The sequence below is a fragment of the Carya illinoinensis genome, chromosome 3, assembly GCF_018687715.1.
Source record: "Carya illinoinensis cultivar Pawnee chromosome 3, C.illinoinensisPawnee_v1, whole genome shotgun sequence".
NCBI classification, from domain to species: Eukaryota; Viridiplantae; Streptophyta; class Magnoliopsida; order Fagales; family Juglandaceae; genus Carya; species Carya illinoinensis.
In genome coordinates, this window is record NC_056754.1 from 24,783,385 (window position 1) to 24,803,264 (window position 19,880).

The 19,880-nt window shown below is 35.2% G+C and overlaps 1 protein-coding gene, 1 long non-coding RNA gene and 6 other non-coding genes across 8 annotated transcripts; all 8 read left to right on the forward strand.

The window, feature by feature from the left end:
- The first annotated feature begins 8,272 nt into the window (after positions 1-8,272).
- Positions 8,273-11,509, forward strand: LOC122303913. The gene is made up of 2 exons (XM_043115907.1): positions 8,273-8,777; positions 10,627-11,509. Exons 1-2 carry the CDS (start codon positions 8,438-8,440, stop codon positions 11,322-11,324), a joined length of 1,038 nt encoding a protein of 345 aa, XP_042971841.1. The 5' UTR covers positions 8,273-8,437; the 3' UTR covers positions 11,325-11,509.
- Positions 11,510-12,578: 1,069 nt separating this feature from the next.
- On the forward strand, positions 12,579-15,125 carry LOC122303914. The gene is made up of 2 exons (XR_006240853.1): positions 12,579-14,059; positions 14,257-15,125. It is a non-coding gene; the product is annotated as an uncharacterized LOC122303914 (long non-coding RNA).
- Positions 12,839-12,994, forward strand: LOC122305962. Its single transcript, XR_006241387.1, has one exon. It is a non-coding gene; the product is annotated as a small nucleolar RNA snoR134 (small nucleolar RNA).
- On the forward strand, positions 13,306-13,389 carry LOC122305960. Its single transcript, XR_006241385.1, has one exon. It is a non-coding gene; the product is annotated as a small nucleolar RNA U36a (small nucleolar RNA).
- On the forward strand, positions 13,477-13,569 carry LOC122305927. The gene has a single exon (XR_006241358.1). It is a non-coding gene; the product is annotated as a small nucleolar RNA Z223 (small nucleolar RNA).
- Positions 13,711-13,825, forward strand: LOC122305928. Its single transcript, XR_006241359.1, has one exon. It is a non-coding gene; the product is annotated as a small nucleolar RNA Z278 (small nucleolar RNA).
- On the forward strand, positions 13,914-14,028 carry LOC122305929. Its single transcript, XR_006241360.1, has one exon. It is a non-coding gene; the product is annotated as a small nucleolar RNA Z278 (small nucleolar RNA).
- LOC122305953 lies at positions 14,465-14,569 on the forward strand. Its single transcript, XR_006241380.1, has one exon. It is a non-coding gene; the product is annotated as a small nucleolar RNA snoR97 (small nucleolar RNA).
- Positions 15,126-19,880: the final 4,755 nt, after the last annotated feature.

Below are 19,880 nucleotides of genomic sequence, written 5' to 3' on the forward strand. Positions count from 1 at the left end.
GCTACATGGGATGATGATTCAAGTAGCTCAGATAGTGAAACATGCAATGAAGAATCAGCAAATCTTTGTCTTATAGGTAAAGATGATATTGAGGTAACAAATCTTGATAATATTGAAGATCCTTCATATGAAGAATTGCAAAATGTTTTAGAAGAGGTATATGAGGAATTTGAAAAATTGAGTATCAAGTACTGCTTTGAAAAATAAAAATTCTTCTTTAACAAACGAAATTGAAATTTTAAGAAAAGAAAGTATCATTTTGAAAGATAAAAATCTTGAATTGAATAAGAAGAAAACCTATTTAGAAAATATTGTTGAAAACTTTACGAATGGGAAAAGAAATTTTGAAAAACTTCTTGGTAGTCAAAGATGTGTTTTTGACAAGGCAGGTTTGTGATATATGCCAAAACAAAAATACAAACCTTATAAAAATTTCTTTAATAATCATTCTACATAAAAAACTAATATTCAAAATTCTTTTTATAAAAATAATTTTGTCAAAAAAGGATATTATTATAATCATTCAAGTTTTTCATATATGTCACATGCTATTTGCAATTTTTGTAATAGAAATGGTCATAATTATCATACTTGTCCTACTAGAAGAAATCATACAATGACTATTAGGGCCATATGGGTACCTAAAAATCTTATTTCTTCTAATACTAATAAATAAAGGACCCAAAGAACTTGGGTACCAAGAAAAATCATTTTAATTGTTTTTATAGGTATGCATGAAGTCATCCACAAGCAAAAATAAGTGGTTTTTAGATAGTGGATGTTCAAGACACATGACGGGAGACAAGACTAAGTTCTTTGATCTTAGATCTAAAGAAGAAGGACACGTGACATTTGGAGACAACTCGAAAGGGAAGATCGTGGGAATAGGTAAAATTGGTAATGAATCTTCTCTCATAATTGAAGATGTTCTACTTGTTGAAGGTTTAAAACATAATCTTTTGAGCATAAGTCAATTATGTGATAAAGGATTTACAGTTACTTTCAAAATGGATAAGTGCATTATTTTGAATGATAATGATTGTAATATTTGTTTTATTGCTTTTAGAAACAATAATGTTTATACAATTGATTTTGAAGAAATTACCTCGCAAGATGCTATTTGCTTTTCAGTTCAAAATGAAACTAGTTGGTTATGGCATAGAAGATTAGGTCATGCCAACATGGAACTTATTTCCAAACTTTCAAAAAATGATCTTGTGAGAGGTTTACCAAAAACATATTTTCTTAAATACAAAATTTGTGATGCATGTCAATTTGGTAAACAAACAAACACTTCTTTTAAAACTAAGAAACATATTTCCATTACTAGACCATTGCAACTGATACACATGGATCTTTTTGGACCAAATAGAGTTGCAAGTTTAGGAGGAAAATATTATGTATTTGTTATTGTTGATGATTTCTCTAGATATACTTGGGTCATCTTTCTTGCTCATAAAGATGAGGCACATAATGCCTTTACCAAGTTATGCAAGAGAATTCAAAATGAAAAGGGTTATATTATTTCAAGTATCCGAAGTGATAGGGGAAAAGAGTTTGTTAATAAAAATATTGAAACATTTTGTGATGAAAACGGTTTTGTGCATAATTTTTCTGCTCCTCGAACTCCTCAACAAAATGGGGTTGTAGAGAGGAAAAATAGATCTCTTCAAGAGATGGCAAGAACAATGCTCAATGAGAACAACTTTCCTAGTTATTTTTGGGCCGAAGCGGTAAGTACTGCATGTTATGTTATAAATAGAGTTATGCTAAGATCTAAGTTAGATAAAACCCCCTATGAGCTTTGGAATGAGAAAAAGCCCAACATTGGTTACTTTCATGTATTTGGATGCAAATGTTTTATTTTGAATGACAGGGATAATTTAGGCAACTTTGATGTAAAATCTGATGAAGGTATCTTTCTCGGGTATTCTACTAATAGTAAAGCTTATAGAGTATTCAATAAAAAAACTTTGACTGTACAAGAATCTATGTATGTAGTATTTGATGAATCTAATTCTTCACTCTCCAAGAAATCTATTGATGAAGAAACAGGAGGTATAAATAATAGAGGAAGTTCAACATGAAGCCATCAGGAAAGATCATCAAAATTTAATACAAGATGCAACCAAACAGTAGAAATTTGTGAAAGATTATCCAGTGGAACAAATTTTGGGAGAACCTTCACCAGGTGTAAGTACTCGATCATCTCTTAGAAATATTTGCAATCATACTGCTTTTCTATCTCAAATTGAACCCAAAAATATTGATGATGCACTTCTTGATGAATCTTGGATTCTAGCTGTACAATAAGAGTTAAATCAATTTGAAAGAAATGATCTTTGGACACTTGTTCCTAAACCCAAAAATCATACTATTATTGGAACAATATGGGTTTTTAGAAACAAGAAAGATGAGTCCGGAGTCATTACTAGAAATAAGGCTCGACTTGTAGCCCAAAGTTTTAATCAAGAAGAAGGAATCGATTATGATGAGACATATGCACCTGTTGCAAGATTAGAAGCTATTCGAATGCTACTTGCATATGCTTGTTATAAAGATTTCAAACTTTTTCAAATGGATGTTAAAAGTGCTTTCTTAAATGGTTTTATAAATGAAGAGGTATATGTTGAGCAACCTCCAGGTTTTGAAAATCATATTTTCCCAAATCATGTTTTCAAACTCACAAAAGCACTATATGGACTTAAACAAGCTCCTAGAGCTTGGTACGAAAGACTTAGTGGTTTCTTGATTGAAAAATGTTTTTCAAGAGGAAAAATCGACATAACTCTTTTCATTAAATATGAAAATGATAATATTCTTTTGATTCAGATTTATGTTGATGATATAATATTCGGTGCTACTAATGAAAATATGTGTCAAGTTTTTGCTAAGACTATGCAGGAAGAATTTGAGATAAGCATGATGGGAGAACTTACATTCTTTCTCGGATTGCAAATTAAGCAAGTAAAAAGTGGGACATTCATCAATCAATCAAAATATATTAAGGAATTACTGAAGAAGTTTGGGATGGAAAATGCTAAGGAAATTGGAACACCAATAAGCCCATCAACTAAACTTGATAAAGATGAATCCGGTAAGCCAGTTGACTCGAAGATATATCAAGGTATGATTGATAGCTTATTATATTTAACAGCCAGTAGACCAGATATTATGTTTAGTGTGTGCTTATGTGCACGCTTTCAATCATCTCCAAAAGAATCACATTTAATTGCAGTTAAGCACATTCTTAGATATCTTAGTGGTACAATTAACCTAGGGTTATGGTACCCTAAGCACACATCTTTCGATATAATCAGTTACACAGATGCAGATTATGCTGGCTGTAAAATAGATCGAAAAAGCACTAGTGGAGCATGTCATTTCTTAGGTCATGCACTAGTTTCCTGGTTTAGTAAAAAATAAAATTCTGTTGCACTATCTACTGCTGAGGCAGAATATATTGCTGTGGGTAGTTGTTGTGCTCAAGTTCTCTACATGAAGCAACAACTTGAAGATTTTTAACTCATGTATAATCACATTCCAATCAAATGTGATAATACAAGTGTTATAAATCTTTCAAAGAACCCAATACAACATTCTAGAACTAAGCATATTGAAATAAGGTATCATTTTCTTCGAGATCATGTGCAAAAAGGCGATATAATATTAGAGTTCACAAACACACACGATCAGTTAGCAGATATTTTCACAAAACCTTTACCAGAAGATAGATTATGTATGATCAGAAGAGAAATAGGTATGATGCATGCTATGAATATCTCTTAAAAGATAGACCAGAGTCAATAAAAATAGAGATAGATTTTTTAAATACTTTTACATAAACTTGAGATTCTTAGCCTCATGTTTGAGACGCTCATTCTCTTCATACAATATCATGTCATTCTTATCCATAGGAACTGGCAAGCGGAATGAAGAATCTAATAAAGATTTTAACTGTTTATTCTTCTGCCGAATGATTCATTCCCTTGTGTGAGACTCTTGAACAATTCGTTGAAGTACAACAATTTGTTCTTTGAGCTTTTCAATTTCATGATTTTTGGCTTGTAGCCGCTGAGAAAAAGCAACAATAGAGGAAGAGTAGCGAGTCCCAAGACTCACCAAGTCATAAATAGCATCAGAATCTGACTTATTAGTCGGATTATTATTTTATTGCTGCAACATGGCACCAATGGTAGCTGCAGAAAGAACAGGAGGTTGAGATGCAGAATGCCTCATGGATGGATCTAGAGAAATGTTAGAAGAATGAGCCATTGAGAAAAGAATAGAAGGCTTAAAACGAGAATGTTGAAGGAATGCAGATGAGTTATAGAGATGAGAAGAAAACTTGATGCGGATTGGATGAACTTGAGGACTGATTTTATAGAGATAGCATAAAGAATAAGACAATCTATCATCTAAGTCAAAGAGCAATGTATTTTTTTCCTGATCGGTGAAAATGACATTTTTAGAAACTCAGAGCCTTCAATCTCGTTTGTCAACAACATCAGGCAATTTTTTCAAATCTCCAGCCGCACTTGTCGGGTCACGGACGGATGAAATTTATTTATTTATTTATTTATTTTAACTATTTACAGTGTCTACTAACACACCGTTTTCTTCAGGTCTATTTACTTTCTGCCGATCCTTTTTAATGATGCCAAAAGGGGGAGAAGTTTTAGAATAGAACATTAACGTTATTTAAATTGCTAAACTTGTTATATATACTTAGAATTATATTTATACTTTTGCTTGAAAAACTAACGCATATTTGCAGGGGGAGCTTAAGTATTAATATAGGTTTCAAGTTCTATCAAGTATTTGTCATCATCAAAAAGGGGGAGATTGTTGAATCCAAGGTTTCAAGTTTCACGTGATTATAAATCTACACATGGATTTTGATGATAACAAATGAATTCAAAGAATAAAGGAGTTTCAAGCTCAAGTTGTTCACACAATGGAATCAAGTACATCAAAGAACCAAGCATGAGCAAGAAGGAAACAAGTTCACATTAAAGTCATAGAGTAATGTTGTAAATCTCTTAAAATTCAAAATTAGGATTAATGCTCAAAATTAATATTTTATCATAAAGCATTAAAATACATTTTCTACATGTGCATGAATATTTTTGAAAATTAAATTTGAAAATTTTGAAAGATGATTGATTGTCATCTTTTGCATGTGCATGCCTTGATTAAAGGGTTGAATTTTGAAAATATTAAAGATGATTGATTGTCATCTTTCACATGTGCATGTTTTATTTGAATATTTTCAAAAGTAATTGATGCATTTTTAGACTTATACAAAAGGTAGATGATTTTGTTTGAAATATTTGAAAAGTAAAGTGTGCTCATTTTGTCATATACAAAAAGTAAAAGATTAGGTTTGAATTTTTTGAAAAGGAAAGTGTGCTCATTTTGTCATATGCCAAAAGTAAAAGATTAGATTTGATTTTTTTGAAAAAGTGAATGATGTTATCTTTGACAATTGAAAAAGAAAAACCTTTTATTTGAATTTTTTTAAAAAGTGAATGATGTTGTCTTTGACATGTGAATCTTTTTAAATTTGAATATGAAGTCTCATATGCCTATAAATAGATCATTTGAGAGCTTCACATTCACAACATCCAGAGCATACAACATTCATTCAAAACTTTCATTCTCTCTTCTCTAAGCATTGAGCCTTAATCCTTATTCATTTTGAGAGATATAGTTTGTGCTGTATTGTTCTTATTTCACTCATTGAGGAGTGTTTTCTGATAACCTATCCACTATCAGCTTTTGTATCAGAAAAAGGGTGTGTATAACCCTTGTGCGTGTAGAAAGTATTCTACATGGGGAATAGTTGAATCACCACGTGTAAGGTGATTACAAATGTAGAGGGTATTCTACACGGATCCTTTGTAGCTGTGTTGTTCAAAGGTGTAATAGGTTTTTATCTCCACCTGAAGGAGGTTGAATAGTGAATTTGGGAATCATCAAGGGGTAGCTTGAGGCGAGGACGTAGGCAGTGGGGCCGAACCTCGTTAACATACTGAGTTTGCTTCTCTCTTACCCTTACTCTTTATATTTATTGTTATTTCATATTTTGTTTATATTTTATATTATATATTTGATTTATAATTGTTATTTTTTTTAATACAACTCAATTCACCCCCCCTCTTGTGTTAGTCATCTGGGCAACAAATTTAAAATAAGACATAATTTTTTCTTCTTTTTGTTATATTTTGAATCAATGTCAATTTTAGTTTGATTTACAATTTTGGATTAATCTAAAATATGACATAATTATATGACATGAAATATTAAGAGATATTGCAAATATCAAAATATATGAGGATATCATTGATAGTTAGAAGAAATATTTGAAATTAAAAAAATAATATTTAAATAATATAAAGAAATAATAGATAAATTGATGTATGATGTATTGTAAAAGTTAGTATGTAAAATAAAAAAAATAAATTTTAATGATATATTTTAAAAGATAGGATAAATAATCTATTGTGAATGCTCTTACTAGGCCTGCGACCTGACCTGGAACAATCGAGTTTATGCCTGACCTGATCTGAAATGCCCCAAATAAGGTGCCAATCCGATCTGACCAAAATAAAGCCGGGTCAAGCCCGTATGACCTGACCAGGTCTTGCACCGTGGAATAGGAGCCAAATGATGGAAGTGGGGGGACTTGACACAAACGTTCGAAGATGAATCCAGAGGACTAGATGACCTGAAGCTGTTGCCCCTTGCTGGCCTTCATCAACTCGTAACAGGGCCCAAGCCCAATTCGGATCCCTGCTCATGGATTGACTGAAGCTTCCTTCTTCATAATCAGTTCCCCACTTTAAACAAAACATTTGACTTAGGTTTTCTTCTTCTTCTAGCCGACCCTTTGAGATGCTCCTTCCCCGTCGTTGCTCCTCTTGCTTTTAGAGTGGTTCTCGGCAGCTCTGTTATAAACTCTCTCTCTCACTCTCTCTTCTTTCTTTTGTTGTCTCTGTGCGTGGATCTAGATGATTCCACTTCCGTTAAACCCATAACCTCCATAACCAGGTGCCTCCTAAACCCACTACCACAACACTGTCTTCCTTCTTCCCATCGAACACCCCCATGGAGATTAGCTCACATGACGCTAGATTCGTGGGCTTCTAGTTTGCTAGCACAATCCTCAGTTCCTAGTTCAACGAGCATATCTCAAAATCCATTAATTGAGGAGATCAGAGAGAGAGAGAAATAGAAAGGAAGAGTCGCCGAGACACAAAGAGGAAGAGAAATCCATTATTCGAGCCACTCTACTAGACCATTACCTGTAAGTTGTATAAGGCTCAGAGACCATCACTCGTAAGTTCATAACTAAGCATGAATATCTGGGTTTTAGACTTTGGGCGGCTAGGGTTGGAGAGCTGAAGATAAGAATGGTTTTATATACGAACGAGTTGAAATCAACATATAAACCCGTTAAGTAGTCAGGTTGCAGACCCAATCATATAATAACCCTACAAATCCGGATCGGGTCCATCGGTTTATGGGTCATTTGCATGGCCCTAGCTCTTACAACTAACGTGCCACGTTAGTTTGTTAAATTCTTTGTATTCCTGTTAGGAGTGGCAATATGTTACACAACTCGTTAATCCAACACGAACACGATACGATAATAGCGGATTAGGATTTAGTCTTAACAGGTTCGGGTTAAAACGGGTTGACCCGTTAAGACATGATTGCATAACAGGTTGACCCGTTAAGACATGATTACTTAATGGGTTGATAATGTGTCAATTTGTTTTGACTCGTTATAACCCATTAAGAAAGTTAAAGTTACAATTATACCTTTATACCTAAAAGTAAAATTGTTAGAATTTCAATTTTGATATTTTTATTATTTGGATTGTAATTTTAGACTTGTAGTTAGTTTTATAATTTTTATAGATATTGTGATTGTAACATTTATATAAAATTATGCTAAATTTAATCAGGTCAAACGAATTAATTTTGAATCTATTCAACTAATTTATAAAAACAGTTTGAAACGGATCGTATTGTGTCGTGTTAACCTATTTTGTAATATTCATTAATAAATCAAAACGGATTGACACGACACAACACGATCCGTTATATTAATGGATCGTGTTAGAGTTTAAGATTTTAACACGATAAACTTAACAAGTCGAGTTATGATTGACCTATATAATATAATATACATATTTTAACATGATATGAATATGACTTGCTAACACAATTTAACACCCCTAATTCCTGCCCTAATTCCTGCCGGTTTCTCTTGCAACCGTTTATTTGCGGTAAGATCGCATTTTGCACCAGGGTATACATTAGATCCGGTTCCTAGATGATCCGAACTCTTCAAAACCCATGATCTAGAGAACAGTTTGCTCTATTTCCCTGACAAAGGCAAAAACCTTGGTAAACCCCAGCCACCACCATGTCCATGACTTTTCCCACTCTCTCATATCCAAATCCATCTCTCAAGATTTCTCGACTCAGAGTCAATACCCGTGATCAAACCGTTCCATTTTGCAATTTGCCCACTAAAACCCGTTCTTTTAACCCCAAACCAGGTCAAGATTTTCCTGGCTTTTCCTGGAAAACACTGGGTTTTGTGTTTGAGAGAAAGTTGGCGGTTTGTGCGAGTGCAGGGAATGCTGGTGTTGATGATGATGAAGCTGAGAAAGCGGCTCGGGGAGAGAGCACTATGCCTGAGCGTTTCAGGTACTTGACCAAAGAAGCTCCTGACCCACCGGTTAGATGGCCTTGGTTTGTTGGTAAATACTCTCTCTCTCTCACTTTCTTTCTATCTGTCTGTTGGTGAAAAAGTGTGGGAAAAAATAAGAAATGTCCAATTGGATGCAAGTTATAGTCATTGGTTTTCCGCATCTGTGTCTAACCCAAGAATTGAGCTTGGTTTGAGTTGGGTTTTCCATCGCTTTTAAGATTGAGGAAAATAAAACTCAATTTTTTCCATTTTTCTAAAAATGCTTTTCCCATCTTTCTTACTTGCCAAACTGAGGATAATTTCTTGGAATTTATTTTGCCATCATTTGGTTTCAGATAAATGAATGAAAGGGAAAGAAATAAATTTGAGTGTTGTTTTTCGGGTAGTGTGGTTTTCAGTGTATGATAATTGCCAATGGACTGGTTTTGGGGACATAGCCGAAAATATACAGAGGACTCGGTATGGTTTGGTAATAAGATGATAATTTTGAGTTTTAAGATAAAATATATTATTATTGTTTTGGGATTTAAAAAAGTTAAGAAAAAATTGAATTATTTATTATATTTTGTATGGAGATTTGAGAAAGTTGTAATGATGAGATGAGAATTTTGAGTTTGACATGAGAATTTTTGTCAACCAAACCGATTCCGCATCTTTTATAGTAACCTTCGGTTTTATACCATATGAATGTGCCTTATCTCATCGCTCCTCTGTACTAGTTATATGTACTCAGATATGAGGTCTTCGAATATCCAGTCAAGTTTCTATACTGAAATAAAACACAGTTAGCGTAAAGAGAATAACGGCAAGGCAGAATGTGTTGGAGGAGACTTGTAAGAGAAGAAATGTAGGGTAACAAAAGTGTTATCTTTAAGAGAGGTTCCAGATCCTAATTTACCATTTTGATGGTTTTATTTACAGCGTATCCTTCCAGAATCATTTGACTTGATTGAATGCACTAGCACACTTGATCTCGATGATTTGTTGAAAGCTTTATAGGCGTGAATTTTTAGAGTCATGCATGGGCTACTACGGATAAGTTTTGTGGTTAATGTGTTGAACTGGTTTTCAAAGAATGTTTTCCCTTGTAAATGGACTAATGTAGTGGGAGAGGCTGCCAAGCTAGAATATAATGGAGTTGAAGAAATGCTCTCGTGTTGACACACCCCTGCATACAGTTGGAATAAGTCCTTGATCATGATCTGTGGATAATATTTACCTTAAAGCTGTTGGGGGAAGTTGTTGTGGGGGGGGGCCTAGAAAGTGCTGACTTACATATTTTATATTGAATGAGATGGGAACTGATTGCTTTTCGTTACGACTTGATTTTCCTTGTACGGAGAAAATCCTTGTGCTTATAGATTAAGCAGTCTAATTAAAAAAGCACATGTATGGTAATTTTTTCTATTAAGAACTGTACATAGTCGCTGGGATGGTATTTGTTCCACTTATATATAAGCTACCACCTGCTGATGAAGAACCTTGCCTTCTTTCATTAAAGTATCTGTCCAATGCTTGCACAGGTTTTATGATAGACTTTTTTTTTTTTAATTGGCACTGTGTACCCCTACTCCCGACTAATTCCGGGTGTGCACAGATACTTAGCAAGAAGTTTCCCGCAAGTGCACCTTGAATAATTCAATGGAAAAATCCCCCAGTTCGATTGCCCCTAGAAATTGTTTGCACCCATTGGATTTGAACCTTAGACCTTGGAAGGAGCATACCACCAAGAACAAGGCCTTCACCACTTGAGCCAACCCCTATGGGTTGTTTTGTGATAGACATTTGATCTTGCCTGAATAATTAGCAATGTTTTCTCCTTTTATTCTTATATAAGAAAATGTTATTCATATTCTGCTTAGTTTCTGCTATAATACTTAGTGTTGTTTACTATGCAGCCCTGGCTTTCCTTGTCTATGCGTGGAGGGCAGTCTTGTTGGAACTTGCTAACTGGCAAAAGGCTGCACTTGGTATAATTTCTTTTGTGGGATACCTCTTGAAAGTTGCCTTGGCTATTGTATTCCACTTCATTGGCGATCCCATAACTTCTCTGATCAGATGTGTTGAGACTGCTCTGTACACCATCCGATCATTTTATTCTGGCATAGTGGCATATGCACCTGTTCGAGAGTTGACCACAATTATTTTACTTGCATCAGCCGTTCTTGCTATTGCAGAAGCTGTTGTTCCCAACTCTGTAAGTAGCCAACCTCATCTTCTTACAGTATCTGGCCTGCTTGGCTATGCAGCTGTAAGTGGTTACATCTCTGAGCCACTCTTCTGGACCCTTCTGTTGCTGTTGTGTGGTTTCTCACGGTTCGTTAAAAAGAGAGATGATGTTTCATCTGCATTGCCTGCTGCAGCTGTGCTTGCTACAGTTGGAGAACCATGGGTTAGGGTTTTGGTAATGGCTTCATATCTAGCTCTAGCTATTTCTCATCATTCTAAAAATATTTTAAAAGAGAAGGAAGAAGTAGAAGTTGTACCAGTACATAGGAGGCTTCCACTGCCATTGCTGGGTGTAGCCTTAGCCATTGGAATCCGTCTTGCCGCTAACTGGGCTGGGTACCGGCACTTGACGTGGAAGATAGTCTGAGCATGAAAGTTGATTTGTACCTTTTAGATACCGAGCAAATTGCCCTTGTATGTATATTTTGGAGATTTCATGTGAGGAGTTGTTGTGGCGGCAATCAATCTAATTATCTTTCTTGTCATTCCTTTCAGTAATCTTGTTATGTTGTAGAATAGAACGGTGACTATCATATCTGGCTTACATTGTTCCCTCCGTCTTCCTTCGTTCATGCTGAACAGCATTCAAAGAATACAATTCTGGAAACACGGGAGATATCTCAGATACCCTTCCGATCGATAGAGAAGTTTGCATATTGGCTGTTCAGGACATATGATTGGTTCAAAAGTATGACAAGTGTTCTCTTGGTTTCTTAAAGGAACCACTGACACAGCAAAATTCTGAAATTCTTATTTCTTCCTATCGTCAGGTGTAATTCTGTCTATCTGATTAATTTTAGGAGTGTACAGGCTCTCTTTGGCAACTACTTTTGATTCATTGTGCCAATGACTTTTTGTCACATTACTTCTGAAAGCAAAATAAAATAATATCGAAAATATTTTTAACAAACTAATGGGAAAGAAAAATGCTGCTTATTACACTTTTGTTTCATTTTCGTCTTATCTAAAAGAAGAGAGATTTGATCTAATGATTAATGAGCATGCAACATTATAGTTTATAAATAATAGGAACCCCAAGTGGTTGACTGGTGAAAATCTTGATCTTGGAGTATTACTCCCTTCAAGATATAAGATTTAACATCTCATAGATGTAAACAGTCATTTGGGATCTACCTCTGGTGAAAATTTAGTAATTTAACTATTTATGTATAGGGAAACTTTTAAGGGTATTGTTGATGGGATTGGGGTTTATTCTGCAGGGATGGGTCTGAAGGGCCTTGTCTTAGAGAGGTTTCCCGACATCAAAAATAAATAATAATAATAAGATTAAATAAAAAAAATTCCTATAGTTTATTCTGAAATAAAATTAATTCTCGAGTTTTTTATCGAACTTTTCAGTCCAAGTGATTTTAATAAAAGAAATATTCTAATCTTAAAAATATTTTATAAAAATAAATTTATAAATTAATATAATTTTAATATTATTTTTATAATAAAATAAATTTAACATCATTTAAAATCGAGTTAAATTGCAAATTTATTTTTACAATGCAATTTCTCTTTTATTAAAAATCAAATTGGTTACCGCAAGGAGAAATCCATTAGTAATACTGAAAGTATTAGAAGTTAAACCAAGGCTTGGCCCAATCAGATTCTCGAGCCGAGCAACGATTAGGCGACCCGAAAGGTCCGGTAAGTAGCCAACCACCGAGACGCAGGAGGAACTTGATAGCTAGGGTTTCCCAAGAACGCCTATAAATATGTAAATATGTAGACAAACGCAGCTTACACACAACTCGAAGCCTCTCTTAGGTTTTGGTTTCGTCTTCCTCTGTTGGTTCCTCTCACTCTCGCTTTCTCTGTGTTTGCGTCTCTACCTCTTTTTATTTTTATTTTTATGAGATACTTGGCTGCCTCAATCAGCACGATGCACTACCCCGGGCTTCTCTGAATGAGTAATCAATCGATGAAGACGAAAGCCCCATTGCTCGTGCCAAATCGATCCGACGTCAAGTGTTGCAGTTCAGCCAATCTCTTTCTCCACGGCTGAGCTGTGTCAAATCGACGCCCACATCTCAATCTCTCTCTCTTGAGAATAAATCTGTTATTTCTTTCCTTAATCTTTGCCTCGCTACACCTTTAGCTTGTTTTATTGTTATAGATAGCGATATGAAAACAAGGCTAGTCATTGAGGCAGATATTGATTTTTGGCGGTTTTCACGTGGGGGTTTATTTTCTCAATGGTTTTGCCTCTAAAAATATCCGCTACAGGTTCTCTCCAGCTTTCCTTATCGTGTTCTTCTTCACAACTGCATTTACTGGCATGGATCTCATTGAACTAATTAGGAAACGAAGGCGTAAATTTATTTATTTTCTATGAACTGTCTTGGCGATGATTACACTATCCGCGCTTCTGAGAAGTATCAGTGAAGCATAAACGGAAAAATGGTTGAATTTCTTGATATGAGCCGACTTTTAATTCTGCCTCGTTTTTTAAATGCGTGGTTGGCTTATTTCTTTTTCTTTTTTAAATTATAGGAGTGAGTTTTAATTCTACAAATCGGCAGTGATGATGAAATTACAGCTTTAAATGCCAGTTCTGCTTCTGAAGATTCTTGATTGAAAGAGCTGTTATGTGATCTGAGCCCAATGGTCAATCATATATGCCAATTAATGTTTTCTCAGCTTTTTTTTTGGTTGAAACTAGTGTCCATCTCTTCGTTACAATTGTTGGTTTTATTCTATTATTTTGTATGTGTGCTTTATTTCGATCATCGGATTGGCGTATTTAATTCAATGATGACTGTCCACATACATGAGATTAGTTAGCTTCAAGCCCCTGTTTTCAGGGAGAACCTACTTGAGGCTGCTATATCATTACTTGAAATTACTGGACCATTCTGAGAATACTCTTGCCAAAGCCAGACAAATTGCTGTCATTTTCGAGTTCTCATTCAATTGAATCTTATAATTTTGGTCTTGATGCCTTTACGATGCCAATGATGATCCAACTCTTTTGATGTGTTGTGGAGCCAATTCCTTGCCTTGCAAGGAGAACCTAGTTGGTGAAGCAACATTTGAAATGATGATTCAAGGGATTTAACTGAGGTTCTACCTAAATGGAATTTTAATTATATTAATGTAGGTTCCTCACTATTTGGATTTTTAAAAGATTTTAGGAAAATTTGTTCTTTTGAAATACTTTTAATTCTGCTTTAAGCGAGCTTGTATTTGGCTTTTTCTCCTCTCTTTAGTTATGATGATATATGCCTTATGATTTGGTGTTCGATGGATGGCCAATGATGTTACTTACAATCCAACTTGTATGTGGTACGCAGGAGCCAAGTCCCCATCTTTTTGGGAGAACCTACTTGGTGAATCTGCGTTTCCAATGGCTGAAAATACAGAAACTGAGGTTCCTGATTTCTATCTTCTCTGTTGCCTTTGTCAGCTTTGAATGTGGAACTGCTTTTCGGTAACTATATGTGTACTACTTCATATTTCTCTGCCAACTCTATTTTCAATCGAGTTTTAACTATACTCTAGCCCCCTTAATGGGTCTAGGGTCTGAAAAACTCGGAAATTCTGTGTGGTCATCAGCTTCTTCTCTTGAACATTACGAGACTGGAGTTAAATAACGGCACTATATTCCTGGCTTGTACTCCTAATTCCTTTTTAATTATGAGTAGGAAGATTAGTTGTTAAAATTAATAATTATATTCTAATTATAAACAATTATATTTTCAATTGTCCTAATATCTTATAATCCTAAATATTCGTTACCAACCAAATATTTTCGTTGTTCGTTCAAGTAATTTATTTTGCTAATCTTTCGTCTAGCAGAATGCCCCTAAATGAGTGATCCAAATGCAACCTCTTTTGTCTGCTTTGATCTGGGTTTCTACCCCACTGATACTATCTTACAGGGATTTTATACAGCTTTTTGACCTTTATAAGCAAGTTCCAACACGATATTAACCAACGTCGAAGGCACCGTCACCCCTTGCCACGGTACACATCTTGCAACTACTGGCCGTGTCAGACAAACCTGCATTTGACAAGTGGCAGGGTCGAATTGGTTCATGCATTGAGATACAACACCAAGACTACATTTCTCATGATGTATATAATCGCTAGTAGAATCATGCGACATATGTTAGGTCTATTCATTTTTTATGATTGAATTGTATATAAATTTTTGGTTAAATTCCATTTCCAACACAAATTTACCTGCTTTCTGTGAAGTCCAATTCTTAACGACAACTTCACAAACCGGTAACTATTGCCCGAGCAACTTATGCCCGCATCGAATCTTTGGGAAGGTACGGATGATCAAAGGTCTGATGGTTAAATAGAACTGGAAATTACAATTTAAAAATGTATATGTTTTCATCAACTTACAGACTGCAAGAAGATTATATATTCTATTTCAAAAAATAGAAGATTATATTCTCACCATAAGGATTGCTTTGCGTTTGGCACAGGATGAATAGATGAAAAACTAGGCCCTGTTATCAACAGATGTAAATAATATAAGCAGAGGTGGTTAGACAAATCATGTTACTAGACTTGATGCTTTTCAAAGCCCAAGAAAAGTGTAAACAAATCTAATTTTGGTTAAACCTCTTTAGGGTCTTGGAAAGTGCAAAATCAACTACTAGAGAAAACGACAGGCCATTGTAGACAGACAGAAATCGAGTATTTTCCGAGGCCGCCCTTTCGATATGTCCCACACAACTAGCCTCGAGTCAAGGCCTCCAGTAATAACCGCCGACATACACAAGCAGAACTTGTTTGAACGGTTCAGAAGCTATTATTAGATTTTGGGAAAGGTAGCGAAGACAACCATGATTCGGTCAACATGTGAGCAGATTAATTCATATAAGGAACCCCTGAAAACCTAAGCGGCATCCACAGTAACCATGGTTCCTTTATCATCATTGAGACTCCCAAGTGCAAGCATGAATACAAGAAGTATCTTCCCAAGGTCTCCAAGGAAGAAATTGCACTCTGCTACAGATCTACTGAATATAGAGTTAAGGTGATTGAAGTACTAGAAATGTCTCAAAACAGACAATTCAAGCAACGTAAAACAACAGAACATCTTGGAAAGAAGCGGCGAGTATAATAAGACCTTTAAAATTTTTTTGAAAAAATGCAGATCTGGAAATTTGTTAACAAACCAACTTCAAGTTAGATAAATGGCACATGGTGAAGGTCTGCTGAACAGGCAATACTTTAAATTTACCAGGATACACTTGAATGGCCAGCCCTTTAGTGTTTTAAAAGGCAACGCTGGTGGATCAGGATGTCAATGATCTGCCATAGAGATCATATGATAAGCAGCTAACCACAGTAATGAAAAATTGCATAAAAATTTAACACGGGCTCCGAGAAAGGAATACCACGTGCACATCAAAACACTTGACCTTATTTTTTGAAGAAACATAAATAATCTCTTCATTCCCTGATTCAAGCTGCAATTATTTACAAAAGATAATATAAGTAAAGCTTTGAATAGAAAGTAAATTACGAACTCAATCACATTACGAGCTTTGCTACGTATAACCGCCCATGCTGAATTGATGCGTAACTATGTGATGTGGTAATTTGCCATGTTAGCATCTATAGAAAATATAATAAAATATAATAAGAAATGCAAATTGAGAAACTCGGAAGACCATCGGACTAGAACCCAGAAGAAAGGAAGAATGACTGAAGCCCAAAAGGAAGAAAAAAGGAATGCATGACTTTGATTGGACTGAAACCCAGAAGGAATGAAGAAAGAAGAACTGAAAGCTAGAAGGAAGAAAGGATTGCATGACTTGGTTCCTTGGATGAAACCCAGAAGTCTGAAAAAAGCCAAATCCATTTGCTGCATTACTTGGTTCATGGGATTGACACACAGTGAAAGTAATCATTTCAAGTGAAGATCATTTGGACTAAATAATGCGAGGTTATAAAGCATTTGAATTTTTGTTCTCCCAAACCCAATAAATCCTACAAAAGGGACAACAAATATTGTGTGGTAAGGCTTGTTATGTGCGGCAGCTGAAGAAGAACAGAAGGACTTAGTGAATTTCGGAGTATTGTCTAGGGTTAGGGTTACATTGTCTTTTGTTTAAGTTAAGGGATATTTGAGTCTTCTATCTTGTTTATTTTCTGATAAGGCTTGATCGACCCGTCTGTAGTGAGATAGTTGTTTTAAGTGGGTTATGGTGAATGTGGGCCATCATGTGGGCTGTTGTAACCATATCCTATAGTGGGTCATTTTTGTATTCCTCTATTTAAAGTTCTGTAAGTAAATTAATGAAATTAGTGAGTTTCATCCAACATCTGCGCAATTGTGGAGGCCATAGGCACCTCGAATTGCCTACTTATATTACATTTACAGTGTACATAATTTACATAAATCATAACAATGGTATCAAAGCTAAGTTCCTGCAACATGGTTGAAGGTACTTGGCAGTCCCATTTAGCTGAAGCAATGGCGTCATTGAAGGGAGAAAATATACAACTGCGGGAAGAACAAGAAAAATAGAAGAACATGTTAGAAGCCATACTGTACAAAATTAATAATCTTGCATCTAGTTATGAGGAGTTAGCTGTGATAGTTGGAAGTCCACATTCAGGTGAAAGGTCTTCAAATTTGAATGCTAAGGTCAGTAATCATTATTTGAGAGAAATTTGTATTTTTTGTATTTTTTTTTTAAGGGGGGGGGGGTGGTTAGCCTTCTTTCACATGGAGGATAAAGCCTCCTCTTAGTATTGTTGGCTGATGGACTCAAACTTAGTTCACACTTGTGATGAGTTTATAACAGCTTTAAAGGTTCTGTTTGGGCCCTCAGCATATAAGGATCCAATTGAAAAATTTACAAAGTTAAGACAAACAAGTACAGTGGAGGAGTATCAAACTCAATTCGAAGCTTTATCAAATAAAATCAAGGGAATAATAGAGGATTTTTGAATTAGTACAATTTTTAATGGAATACTAGATGATCTCAGAATTATTGTTACTATGTTTAAACCTTCTACACTTTCTATATCTTCTAGTTTGGCCAGGTTACAATAGGAGGAGGTGTTGCGCCGTACCCAAGGAATTCTACCCAGAACACAAACTCAAAATCGTAATAGCTCAAATTTTTCACTAAAATTATGATAAAGTGTTAAAATTGCTTGATTAAATTGCTAAAGTGAATAAATTGTTTAACCAAAAATGAATTAAGTACTTAATTATACAGTTGATTATAGTACTCAAGTCAATTGATAACTCATGTTATTTTGTACTTGAAAGGGTTCATAATGCAGCTGATTGTAACGTATCCTAGTTTTACTCTTATATTGCTAAATACCTAAACCTATTTGCTGTAGGGCATTCTTGGAATTGAATTGACACTTTGAGGGGAGGACTCACTCTTGTGCTGAGAGGAAGAAAAGATGTCGTGGTCCTAAGAGGGGAATGTTCAATTATGCTATGGGGAAGATGTGGGACGAGAACCAACATGAGAGAAATCAGTTATGGGTTGAGGCTATGCCAAAGGGGGTGTGCGACATGAGAGGGAGCACAACAAAGGAATCATGAAGGGGAGATAAAAGGGCAGCAGAAATGAAGATGGGGCATAGAGGAAATTCAGAGAAGTTTTTGGCAAGAACAATGTTGAAGGGATTCTTTCTTTCCAGTTTCTTTAGGGTTTATCTTGCGTACAATTTTTGATGCTATTGTTATTTTATTTTCATCTTTGTTTACTACACCATGTGTGAGTTAACCCATAACCTATGTGGTGGAATCCTTCAATCAGTGGGGTTCATTGGGGGCTTTTTTATTTTCTTTTCAATTAACATGTTGCTTCTATAAGTTTTATGTCAACTGTGATTCGATGCCGTGATTATTGTTTTCTACCCCTTCTTGGACCATCATTGATTAAAGGCACGATGGATGCTTGAGATGTGTAGAATCCTAATCCTAAGCAGCACACTAAATGTTTGGTTTGATATGAAGTTTATTGAGGTTATTCAAAAATTATCTTGTGAATGCATGCATCATATACACGATCCGAATACTTTATTATTCTTGATTGAAAAAGCATTTGAAGGAACTTATAAAAGCTTTAAATTTCCTTAAACCTCATCTATGAAGAGGAGCCCCGAAGCTTAGGTGTTCGACCAAAAGTCCCTTAGAAGTTAATATTTGATTTCTACATCTAATTTCTATGAAAATCGATTATCGATTTTCTTTAGTTAACTAGATTACATCTATGAGCATCAAATACAATTTTTACAGCTTCATTCCTCTTTGATTCATCGGACCCTTAACTTGAGACCCTTGTGCAATATGGTTCAAAACCATTGCCAAGGACCTGTCACTTGGCTATTTTCTTGTCACTTTGGATGTTTATTTGGTAAATACTTTACCTTTTCATTCCATTTTCATAACATTATAGTTTTGGTCATAAAATGCCTTAATCCCTGTGAATTTGACCTTGGGGCTCTCATTATACAATAACTATACACCTTCTGCGCTTGGGAGGCACTTTAATTGGAGAGACAAATTACTTGCACCAACCCCTATGTTAAGGCTACATGCACCACCAAACAGACCAAACCTAAGAGCCATACCACCCAATATTCCCAGAAAATCAAACCTACCTATTAGAAGAATTACCCTTATCCAAATGCAAGACAGAATGGAGAAAGGATTATGCTCCTATTGTGATGAGAAGTTCCTCCAGAACACAGATGTAACAAACCCAAGATTTTTCTGCCAAAAGGAATGGGGCCTGAGGAAGAAGAAGAAGAAGAAGTTGGGGAAGGAGATGGAGCCTTGGCTGTTATACAAACAGAGGGGCCCACTGGAGAAGAAATGGGAGAGTTATTGAGAATTTCACTATATGCTATAACTAGATCGCTAGATCCTAAAACCATGAGGTTACAAGGTGAAATCAATCATCAAAGTGTCTTGGTT